Genomic DNA, 12,473 nt, shown 5'->3' with positions numbered 1-12,473 from the left:
TTTACTGTAATACTGCATACTACATCACTATAATACTGCAGTACTTTTACTGTAATACTGCATACTACATCACTATAATACTGCAGTACTTTTACTGTAATACTGCATACTACATCACTATAATACTGCAGTACTTTTACTGTAATACTGCATACTACATCACTCATAATACTGCAGTACTTTTACTGTAATACTGCATACTACTCGTCAAACATTAAACATGAATGTGTTTATAATGGACCTGATAGAGTAACTATGATCTTTACTTTTACTGGAGGCACATTAAAATCAGTATAAATCTGTTTTCTCTGCAGTTCAAAGGTCATGTATCTTCCTGTGAACTCAGAGTTTTTATCACAGATTCTGTTTGAAGCTGCAGACAGACGAGAGAAATACAGAATATAACTTTAAAAATCTGAATCTGTTGTTTTAAAAAAATAAAAAAATAAGTATTCTGAGTGTTGACCTGCTGTCATGTTCATTAGTAAAATCACAAATAAGTAAAAAGTCATTAGCAGGAAGAGTCTGAGATGGAGGAGCAGGTTGAATTAATGCTCAGTATTTATATGATGGAAAGTTTCTCTGTCAGATCAGAATCTGGTCAATTTAAGAATCTCTGTAAACATTGGGTTGATTTTAATCATCATGAGATCAGACTTTGCTGCAGAATTTAAATTGTTTATTTGTTCACAAGATTATTATATGTGTTTATCTTCCATCAGGAGAAAAAATGACTGTAAGAAAGAAGTGAAAATAAGGAGAGAACATCTATGTTTCATTCATCTGTTTATTATTTATTATAAATAAGATTATATCTGTTTACAGTTTATACAGGATGTAATATGTGGATGTAATTATGTATTTTATCACTTATTTTTTACTGTTTTTTCAGACGAGCAGACTAACAAACAAACACATCAGGGTCGTAGCACAAACATCACATCATAATACTAATATGTGTAAAAGTAAAATACACACAGGATTTATTTGTTTTATGAAGCTGTTGCAATGATTAGAGTGATAAATGTTCCACTTCTTCCACTATTTAAAACATGTGTCTGTTTGTAGTTGCAGAATAAATGTAATAAAAGTTTTTCCCTTTCATAGATTTGCTGCTAGAAAGATTTTAATCAAGTATTTATCGCCTCCGAAATGATGTGCATAAGCAGGGACGCTACTGCGCATGTCCACACAATCAGCTGTGGAGGAGGCGGGGCTTCAGTGACGTACCAGGAAACACTGGATTCACGCGTGCTAACCGGTCAGTGTGTGTTCGGTGTGTTTCACGGTGAGTTTTTATTTTCATCTTTTTCTGATTTTCTATGTTTTTTATTCACGAGCTCAAACTGCAGGTTGCTTAGAGACTGACCGGAAACAGCTGCTGATAGCACGAGGCCACACACACACACACTCTAACTCACAGACTCTAACACACTCTCTCTCGTACACGTGTGTGTGTGTGTTGTTATGTGTTAGTGTAATAAAGTGAGAGCTAACAGGTAAACTGCAGCAGACTCCGGGAGTTCAGGCCGGTGTTTCGGTGTAAACGGTGACCGTGTTAACTGGTGACTCTCACATTAAATGACGTTAACGGATATAAATGTTTACATTAACTTAGACATTAAAACACAGGTCAGTATGTATTTAAAAGGGATTAAACTACTATTAAAGGCTTTTTAGGAGACAGGCACCAGTTAACACGGTCACCATTTAAACCGTAACACCGGACTTCATTCAGAAAAACGTCACTTGAACGTTTCCTCACGTGACAGACAGAAAAACATGATGATAAACTACACATTAAAACTCTGAACACATCATCAGGTGTTCCTCTGTAATACGGCTCAAGTTAAATAAATAAAATGTCACAACTTCTGATTAATTTAGAGGTTTTACAGTCAGTTTGCACTTTAATGTTCACTATCAGTATTTTAGATAAACTCATGTACAGAATGTCTTATTATTTATTATTATTTATTCTTTTTTATTGATGCTTTTCTATTTTTACTGTCCATTTTGCTGCTGTCATATTGCATATTTCCCCATCGTGGGACTAATAAAGGAATATCTCATTTATCTTTCCTCTACTCCTCTCTAGAAGAAAGTTAAAGCTCCACAAACACTTGAAGTAAGTAAGAAGCAGTTTATTGTTTGTTATTGTTTGTTATTGTATAATAAACTTCTTTAAGTGTTTCTGGAGCTTTAACTTTCTCCATGCATCTTGGAAGAAGTCATGCCAGAAACTTCCACCTTGTTTCTACTCTGTTCCTCTCTGACCAGGCTGAAATATTTCTAAATTGTCACAAAAATAGTGATGATAATAATAATAATAATAATAATAATAATAATGATAATATTGGTTTAATCTGAGTATCAGGTGTGTGGAGACGTCTCTGATGAGTCACTATCTGTCCTGAGTTTGGTATTAATGTCAGTAAAAGCTCATTATTAATGTTCCTTACAGAATAACTGACTGTGTGTCTCAGCGCTGAGCTTCCTACCTGGACCAGGTGTGTTGATGATGTCATCATCAGACGACCAGCTGTGTCTGAACATCAGCAGCAGCTTTTCATCGTCTTCATCCAGCAGAAAAAAACCTCTGACTACTCAGCAGAGATGGGCTCAGGTTAGTGTGTGTGTGTGTGTGTGAGTGTGTGAGTGTGTGAGTGTGTGAGTGAGTGAGTGAGTGAGTGAGTGAGTGAGTGAGTGAGTGAGTGAAAGAGTGAAAGAGTGAGAGTGTGTGTGTGAGTGTGTGAGTGAGTGAGAGAGTGAGAGTGAGAGCGTGTGTGTGTGTGTGTGAGAGAGTGAGAGAGAGAGAGTGTGTGTGTGTGTGTGAGAGAGAGTGAGAGCGTGTGTGTGTGTGTGAGAGTGTGTGTGTGTGAGAGAGAGAGAAGTTAAAGTTAAAGAAGAAGAATGAAGCTCATATTTGTGTTTGTTGTTTTTATTCTGCAGAAGAAACAGAAAGCAGAGAAAAGGAGGTTCAACTCCTCAGAGGAGCAGAGAAGCTCCTTCAAACAGAGGAGGCTCACTGAGTCTGTGCAGGAGGAAGAGGAGGAGGAAGAGGAGCAGGAGGAGGTGAAGACTGAAGTTCCTCCTGCTGCAGACACTCAGACCGACAGGACGACACCACAGAAGAAGAAGAAGAAAAAGGAGGGAGAGAAGAAGAAAGAAGCAGAGAAAGAAACAGGAAGGAGCTCCATTAAGACTTCCTCTCTGTTCAAACACAACCCCGAAATACCTGAGCTGCTCAGGTACGCTGCTGCTCTCTGATTGGTCAGACACAACCTCCTCTCATTCTGATTGGCTCAGTTTGTTAATCAATCAGATAATTGATCAGTAATCAATAACCTTTGTGTTTCCTCCGTCAGACCGACCGTCTGTCAGCTGAAGGAGAAAATCTTCACCTCCGAATCATTTTCAGACCTGCAGCTGCATCCTCACCTGGTAACACACATATACACACATATACACACATATACACACTTTATACACACTTATACACACAAATACACACAAATACACACATATACACACATATACACACTATATACACACTTATACACACAAATACACACATATACACACATATACACACTATATACACACAAATACACACAAATACACACTAAATACACACATATACACACTATATACACACTTATACACACAAATAAACACTAAATACACACATATACACACTATATACACCCTTATACACACATATATACACACACACAGTTAAAAACTCCTTATTTATCTTCTACTGGTCCTTTATGCAGCGCCTCAGTTCAGCCTCTGACTGAAACAGTTTTAGCTCCTGTATCTTTAAGACCCCCCCCCCCCCCCCTCCTGATGAGCCCACTCTGTTCTGATTGGCTTTTTTCTGTCCACCAGGTGGCGACACTGAACAAAGTCCTGAATGTTTCCACACTGACCAGGTAAGTACACACACACACACACTCACCTATGTTATTTACGTTGTTATTTACGTAGTTATTAACGCTGTTATTGACGTTGTTATTAACGTTGTTATTTACGTTGTTATTAACGTTGTTATTAACGTTTAATTTACTTAGTTATTAACGTTGTTATTAACGTTGTTATTAACGTTGTTATTTACGCTGTTATTAACGTAGTGAGGATGGAGGAGTGAACAGATTGTGTCTTTGTGTGTTTTCAGCGTTCAGAAACAGACGATTCCCGTTCTCATGTCCGGATCAGACGCTGTCGTCCGATCTCAGACGGGTTCAGGTGAGAAACGTTAGCCTGAAACAGCTGATTCACCTGAAACAGTTGACTCACCTGAAACAGCTGATTCACCTGAAACGGCTGAAACAGCTGATACACCTGAAACAGCTGATTCACCTGAAACAGTTGACTCACCTGAAACAGCTGACTCACCTGAAACAGCTGACTCACCTGAAACAGCTGACTCACCTGAAACAGCTGATTCACCTAAAACAGCTGATTCACCTGAAACAGCCGACTCACCTGAAACAGCCGACTCACCTGAATCAGCCGATTCACCTGAAACAGCCGATACACCTGAAACAGCCGATTCACCTGAAACAGCCGACTCACCTGAAACAGCCGATACACCTGAAACAGCCGATTCACCTGAAACAGCTGATTCACCTGAAACGGCTGAAACAGCTGATACACCTGAAACAGCTGATTCACCTGAAACAGTTGACTCACCTGAAACAGCTGACTCACCTGAAACAGCTGACTCACCTGAAACAGCTGATTCACCTGAAACAGCTGACTCACCTGAAACAGCTGACTCACCTGATACAGCTGATACACCTGAAACAGCTGACTCACCTGAAACAGCTGACTCACCTGAATCAGCTGATTCACCTTAAACAGCTGACACACCTGAAACAGCTGACTCTCTCTCTCTCTGCAGGGAAAACTCTGTGTTACGCTGTTCCGGTGGTTCAGAGTCTGCAGAAGATTCAGCCCAAAGTGCAACGCTCAGACGGTCCTCTGGCTGTCGTCATCGTCCCCACCAGAGAGGTCTGTTAGTAGTGAAGGCTTTAAGTAAAGTTTATTAATAAAGGCTTTAAGTAAAGTTTATAATGTACTAATGAAATCTCTCTCTCTCTCTCTCTTAGTTGGCTCAGCAGACCTTCCTGACTTTCCAGAAGCTCGTGAAGGTAACATCAGTTGAATAGAATCAGTGATATTAGTCTCTGCAGCAGTTAACAGTGATGTGGAGCTTTCAGCACCTTCTCCTGGTCTTCACACATGATGACAGACGGCTGGATGAAGACCAGGAGATGTGGCTAAAAGCTCTGAGTTCACTGCCAGTTAAACAGGAAGTGTTTCTGTCTGCAGCCGTTTACCTGGATCGTCCCTGGTGTTCTGATGGGAGGAGAGAAGAGGAAGGCAGAGAAGGCCAGGTAGGTCCTGCTGCTGCTGTAGGGCCTCCTACAGGCTGCAGAGGGAACTACAACCACACCGCTGTAACCATAGACTGTTTATAAAATGGACGTAACATCCGTGACGTCACCCATTGGTTTGTGGGCTGCTGCTTGGAGGCCAATAGTATCGGATCTGAGCAGCGCAATCTTAAAATTTCCGGTGCATGCTGGGAAAAATAAAAACAGGGTTTCTACTTATATGGGCATCAGGAGGGGCAAGAGGACGGAGCGGGGGAGGTTGCGAGGGCTGGATCTACCACAGTCTACACCGGCAACCTGGTGATGCTAACCAAGTTAGCTGTTACGACTATAACCACAAAACTCCGGAGAAAACTGTCGGTGTGAAACAAGTTCACGGCTATTTCCTGCAGTCTATCTGTCCGCGCTCCTGAACCTGTGAACCAATCAACCTGTCAATCACCATGTAGCCACGCCCTAATGCATACCCTGCTTTATCGTCACATATAAAATCAGGGAGGCCAAAATGTCCCAAATGAACATCATACTGCATTGAAGAAGGCTTTAAACTAGCGATTGAGACCATAAACACATTATGAAAACGTTTACTGAGGTTAGAAATCAAGTGAGAAGTTGGTGAATTCTCCATTGACTTGCATAGAGACGGAAGTCCTTTTGACACCAAAACGGTCGCCCCCTGGTGGCCATTTGATAGAATGCAGTTTTAAGTTACTTCCGCGTTGGCCTCATTTCAGAGGACCAGAACTCCCCGCCTGGTCCTGCTGCTGCTGTAGCGCCTCCTACAGGCTGCAGAGGGCGCTAAAATATTCACATGAAGAAGCTGAAACAGAGAATGACTCCATATAATTAATTTGGGGTGTAATTAACTCATCTCTGCAGCTCTACAGGTATAAACACTGTTTTCTCTTCAGGCTCCGTAAAGGCATCAACATCCTGGTTTCCACTCCTGGACGTCTGGTGGATCACATCAAAAACACCCTGAGCATCGCATTCAGTGCCGTCCGCTGGCTCATCCTGGACGAGGCCGACCGGTAACACACACACACACACTCACACACAGAAAAACTCACTCACACACACACACACGCACACACACACACACACACAGAAAAACTCACTCACACACACACACACTCACACACACACAGAAAAACTCACTCACACACACACACACGCACACACAGACACACACACACACTCACACACACACACCCACAAACTCACACACACACACACACACACACACACACACTCACACACTCACACACTCACACACACACACACACACACACACACACACTCACACACTCACACACACACACACACACACACCCACAAACTCACACACACACACACACACACACACACACACACTCACACACCCACAAACTCACACACACACACACACACACACACACACACACACACACACACACTCACACACCCAAAAACTCACACTCACACACACACACACACACACACACAGAAAAACACACACACACACACACACACACACACACACACACACACACACTCATTCAGACACACAATTTTACATACCATAATATAAAGACTGATTGACAGAGTGAAGCATTTAAAACTATGTCTGTGTGTGTTTTTGTGTGTGTGTGTGTGTGTGTGTGTGTGTGTGTGTGTGTGTGTGTGTGTGTGTGTGAGTTTGTGTGTGTGTGTGTGTGTGTGTGTGTGTGTTTTTTCTGTGTGTGTGTGTTTTTCTGTGTGTGTGTGTGTGTGTGTGTGTGTTTGTGTGCAGGACGTTGGACCTGGGCTTTGAGAAGGATCTAACCGTCATATTAAACAGTCTGAACTCCACCGGACCGAGCAGACAGAACGTCCTGCTGTCTGCTACACTAACACAAGGTACCATTATATTATATATATTATATATTATATATTATATACACAGTAAATACAGTAAATACATTATATATACTATACTGTCTATATACTGAATGCTAAATGCACAGGGCAGCTTTAAAGTTGGTGTATTTTCTCTATTTCTACATAAATGTGATCAGAAGTGTAAACAAACTTCCCAGCAGCTCCGTGAGTCATCTGGTCGTCACGGAAACGTGTGTGTGTGTGTGTTTCAGGTGTGACTCGGTTAGCGGACGTGTGTCTCAACGAGCCGGTCAGCATCCACGTGTCCGGTCCCGCCTCCTCTGACCTCACCGCCGCCGCCGCCGTGACCTCTGACCTCGGCCCAGCCGGCCAATCAGAGAGCTTTGCTGTGCCGGAGGCTCTGAAGCAGTTTGTGGTTGTTGTTCCCAGTAAGATCAGACTGGTCTGTCTGGCTGCTTTCATACTGGACAAGTGCAAGGTAAACAACAGCTCATATGATATATATGTTCATTATGTTTATATTATAATGATTATATTTATAATTGTTTTATTTTCAACATGTTTTTTCTTCTTCTTCTCCTTTTCCTTTTCCTTCTCCTACTCCTACTTGTTCTCCTCCTCCTTCTCCTTCTTCTCCTCCTCCTTTTCCTTTTCCTTCTCCTCCTCCTCCTTCTCATTCTCCTCCTTCTTTTCCTTCTCCTCCTCCTCCTCCTCCTCCTCCTCCTCCTCCTCCTTCTTCTCATTCTCCTCCTCCTCCTCCTCCTCCTCCTCCTCCTTCTTCTCATTCTCCTCCTCCTTCTTCTCATTCTCCTCCTTCTTCTCCTCATTCTCCTCCTCCTTCTCCTTCTCATTCTCCTCCTCTTCCTCCTTCTTCTTCTCCTTCTCCTGAATCTCATTCTTCTCCTTCTCCATCTCCTCCTTCGTCTCCTTCTCCTCCTTCCCCTTCTTCTTTTCCTCCTTCTCCTTCTCCTCCTTCTTCTTCTCCTGTTAACATTAAACTAACAGCTCAGGTGTTTTACGGTGCTGTGTTCTGATTGGTTGTTACAGCTCAGGTGTTTTAAGGTGCTGTGTTCTGATTGGTTCTCTTTGTTCAGTTCTCTCAGGAGAACAAACTGATCGTGTTCGTTTCGAGCTGCGAGGCCGTTGAGTTCCTCCACTCTCTCTTCTCCTCCGTCCTCTGCGGGCCGTCGGCCAATCGCGGGGCTCCGCTCGAGTTCCTGCGTCTCCACGGTAACATGAAGCAAGAGGTAAGACGCCGCCGTCCAATGAAAAGCAGGCGTTGTTTCTCTGTGTGTTTGAGCGCTCAGTCAGCAGGTGTGTGTTTGTTTTATCCACCAGGAGCGCTCAGAGGTTTTCCAGAAGTTCTCAGTGTCTCGGTCCGGAGTTCTGCTCTGTACGGTCAGTATCTGATACACACCGATCAGTCAGTCGATCAATCAATCAACCAATCAATCAATCAGTCGATCAATCAATCAATCAATCAATCAACCAACCAACCAATCAATCCATCAATTCATATGTAATGTTTACTGTTTCAGGACGTAGCAGCCAGAGGTCTGGACCTGCCGCAGGTCACCTGGATCGTCCAGGTAAATATTCACCTGCTGATCTACTGATGACATCATCACCTACCTGAACCTGCTGACTGATCCTGACTCTCTGTGTGTGTGTGTGTGTGTGTGTGTGTGTGTGTGTGTGTGTGTGTGTGTGTGTGTGTGTGTGTGTGTGTGTGTGTGTGTGTGTGTGTGTGTGTGTGTGTGTGTGTGTGTGTGTGTAGTACACTCCTCCTTCAGCAGCAGCAGAGTACGTTCACCGTGTCGGTCGAACCGCTCGTATCGGAGGAAAAGGAAGCGGCCTCCTCTTCCTCACTCCCGCTGAGACCGCCTACATCACGGAGCTGGCCAATCACAACATCAGGTCTGTGACTCACTGTTATTACCTGATTACCCTGTTAACATGTTATTACCACACTGACGGTACAGTGTTTCTATTGGTCCTGATGGTGTGGGCGGGTCTTGCTGTGTTTCAGCCTATCAGAGATGAAGCTGTTGGAAATCCTGTCCAGTCTGATGATGGACGACACCTACAAGGGGCGGGGCAAATACCACAGCAAGGTGAGACCTCAGCAGCGATGACATCACATCCTGTTTCATTCATCACAGTCGCTCTGACATCACACAGAAGCTTTTTATCACTTTACTCTAACATTTATCTGATGCTCTAACATTTATCTGATGCTCTAATGTTTATCTGATGCTCTAATGTTTCAGAGTTCATCTAAAGCTCTGGAGCAGGAGACCAGAGAGAGAGCGACCGTCCTGCAGACTGAGTTTGAGAACTTTGTTCATGCTGATTCTGAGTCAGTGCAGACGGCAAAGAAAGGTGATACTACATCACTATAATACTGCAGTACTTTTACTGTAATACTGCATACTACATCACTCATAATACTGCAGTACTTTTACTGTAATACTGCATACTACATCACTCATAATACTGCAGTACTTTACTGTAATACTGCATACTACATCACTCATAATACTCCCTTCACTCTCTCAGCTCTGCAGTCCTTCCTCAGAGCGTACACTGCGTACCCCTCTCAGCTCAAACACATCTTCCACATCCGTTCCCTCCACCTGGGTCACACCGCTAAGAGCTTCGGCCTCAGAGACGCTCCGCAGGGTCTGAACCAGAACCAGAAGAAGAACCAGAACAAGTCAAACAAGCAGACGGCCGGAGAGAAGAAGTGAGTCTGCTGCTCAGATACAGATATATATATATATATATATATAGATGCTCCAGTAGAGCTCAGAGTAGTTCAATAACACAAACATAATATTTAATTTATTCAGATGTTTAAAAAATGATAAAATGAAGATTCAACACTTTATATCTTTATATCAGGTTAATGTCCAACACACACACACACAGAGACACACACACACACACACAGAGACACACACAGAGACACACACACACACACACCACACACACACCACACACACACACAGAGACACACACAGAGACACACACACACACACACACACACACACACACACACTCAGCTGTGTGTGTGTCTGACACGTCTGTCTGTGCTCATTAACCTTAACCCCTGCTGAGATGACTGACTCACACACACACACAAACACACACACACACACACACACACACACACACACACACACACACACACACACACACGTCCTGTGTGGACTGACAGTAAACATGATCTGTGACTGAAGGGAGCACTGGCTTTAATTATGTATAGGACAGTGTGTGTGTTCCAGTGTGTGTGTGTGTGTGTTCCAGTGTGTTCCAGTGTGTGTGTGTGTGTTCCAGTGTGTGGTGTTGTGTGTGTGTGTGTTGTTAACAGCTGCGTCTCACAGCAGGCTTGTCTGGACATGGTCTGACCACTCACACACACTCAGTGGTCAGTAGAGACATAATTACAGGTGTGTGTGTGTGTGTGTGTGTGTGTGTGTGTGTGTGTGTGTGTGTGTGTGTGTGTGTGTGTGTGTGTGTGTGTGTGTGTGTGTGTGTGTGTGTGTTGTGTGTGTGTGTGTGTGTGTGCATCCACGGTATCCCACAATCCTCTGGGTGTTGGTCAGCATCATAAACAGATTTAAATCAGTGTGTTCGTCCCTCCATCAGACCCTGTGTGTGTGTGTGTGTCTCTGTGTCTGTGTGTATGTGTGTGTGTGTCTCTGTGTCTCTGTGTGTGTGTGTGTGTGTGTGTGTCTCTGTGTCTGTGTGTATGTGTGTGTGTGTCTCTGTGTCTCTGTGTGTGTGTGTGTGTGTGTGTGTGTGTGTGTGTGTGTGTGTGTGTGTGTGTGTGTGTGTGTGTGTGTGTGTGTGTCTCTGTGTCTCTGTGTGTGTGTGTGTGTGGGTGTGTGTGTGTGTGGTGTGTCTCTGTGTGTGTGTGTGTCTCTGTGTGTGTCTCTGTGTGTGTGTCTGTGTGTGTCTGTGTGTGTGTGTGTGTGTGTGTGTGTGTGCTCCCCGGGGGGGGCGTTGACCCTCCAGCCGTTCTGCCCCGCGGCCAGAGAGACTCACATATTGATTGTTTAAACACCGACAAATGTGTGTGTTATTGATCAGTGAGGCTGGTAGTACAAGACTTCCTGCTGCGCTCACACACACACACAACACACACACACACACACACACACACACACACACACACACAGAGACACACACAGACACACACACACACACACACAGAGACACACACAGACACACACACACACACAGAGACACACACACACACACACACACATACACACAGACACAGAGACACACACACACACACACACACACACACACATTTCCAGCTCTATATTCATATTCAGAGTCTTTACTGGATTAAAACTCCTTATTTATCTTCTACTGGTCCTTTATTTTCTTTTGTCCTCAGTGACAGTAAACTGATCATGATAATAAACCTGAAGATAAACATTAGTTAGTTTATTAATCAATAATAAACTAACTGTCTGTTTCACTGTTTATAATGTTATACATGATCCTCATCTTCAATATCTATCTAATATACTCCTCCTCCTCCTCTTCCTCTTTCTCTTCTTCCTCCTCTTCTCCTCCTCCTCCTTCTCTTCTTCCTCCTCCTTTTCCTCTTTCTCTTCTTCCTCCTCTTCCTCCTCCTCCTCTTTCTCTTCTTCCTCCTCTTTCTCTTCCTCCTCCTCCTTCTCTTCTTCCTCCTCCTCCTCCTTTTTCTCTTCTTCCTCCTCTTTATCTTCTTCCTCCTCCTCCTCCTCTTCCTCCTCCTTTCTCTTCTTCCTCCCCCTCCTCCTCCTCCTCTTTCTCCTCTTTCTCTTCCTCCTCCTCCCCCTCTTCTTCCTTCTCCTCCTCCCCCTCCTCCTCTTTCTCCTCCTCCACCTCTTTCTCCTCTTCCTCTTCCTCCTCCACCTCTTCCTCCTCTTCCTCCATCTCCTCCTTCTCCTCCTCCCCCTCCACCTCTTTCTCCTCCTCCTCCTCCTCCTCTTCCTCCTCTTCCTCCTCCTCCTCCTCCTCAGGTTCTCTCCTGGTCAGAGGAGGCCCAACCTGTTCCGCTCTGAGTTCTCCAGCGGGTTGGAGGAAGGAAACGCCAAGAAAAAGAAGAATAAGAAGAGAAAGAAGACAGTTTATGATTCAGGCGAGGAAGAGGAGGAGTAGAGGAGGAGGTAAAGGAGGAGTAAAGGAGGAGTAAAGGAGGAGTAA

General features: G+C 43.9%; 2 protein-coding genes and 1 long non-coding RNA gene across 3 annotated transcripts in view; all 3 read left to right on the top strand.

Annotated features, from left to right (window-relative positions):
- The window catches only part of LOC133979436 (uncharacterized), a 1,726,912-nt gene that overhangs the window by 526,673 nt on the left and 1,187,766 nt on the right, over positions 1 to 12,473 (top strand). The window lies entirely within an intron of this gene.
- LOC133978657 (uncharacterized) lies at positions 1,249 to 3,045 on the top strand. The gene is made up of 3 exons (XR_009925032.1): positions 1,249 to 1,288; positions 2,465 to 2,626; positions 2,953 to 3,045. It is a non-coding gene; the product is annotated as an uncharacterized LOC133978657 (long non-coding RNA).
- On the top strand, positions 3,169 to 12,430 carry ddx31 (DEAD (Asp-Glu-Ala-Asp) box polypeptide 31; the record flags this gene model as incomplete). Its single annotated transcript, XM_062416904.1, has 18 exons — positions 3,169 to 3,251; positions 3,369 to 3,444; positions 3,895 to 3,938; positions 4,181 to 4,251; positions 4,910 to 5,019; positions 5,118 to 5,159; positions 5,341 to 5,405; positions 6,317 to 6,436; positions 7,177 to 7,283; positions 7,517 to 7,743; positions 8,360 to 8,512; positions 8,604 to 8,663; positions 8,804 to 8,854; positions 9,043 to 9,182; positions 9,295 to 9,379; positions 9,536 to 9,647; positions 9,825 to 10,011; positions 12,290 to 12,430. Coding segments are annotated over 18 exons (1,872 nt in total), but the record flags the coding sequence as incomplete, so codon positions are not given.

The sequence above is a fragment of the Scomber scombrus genome, chromosome 4, assembly GCF_963691925.1.
Source record: "Scomber scombrus chromosome 4, fScoSco1.1, whole genome shotgun sequence".
NCBI lineage: Eukaryota > Metazoa > Chordata > Actinopteri > Scombriformes > Scombridae > Scomber > Scomber scombrus.
Note: the sequence above shows the minus strand (reverse complement) of the source record. Positions and strands in the feature narration are given on the sequence as shown.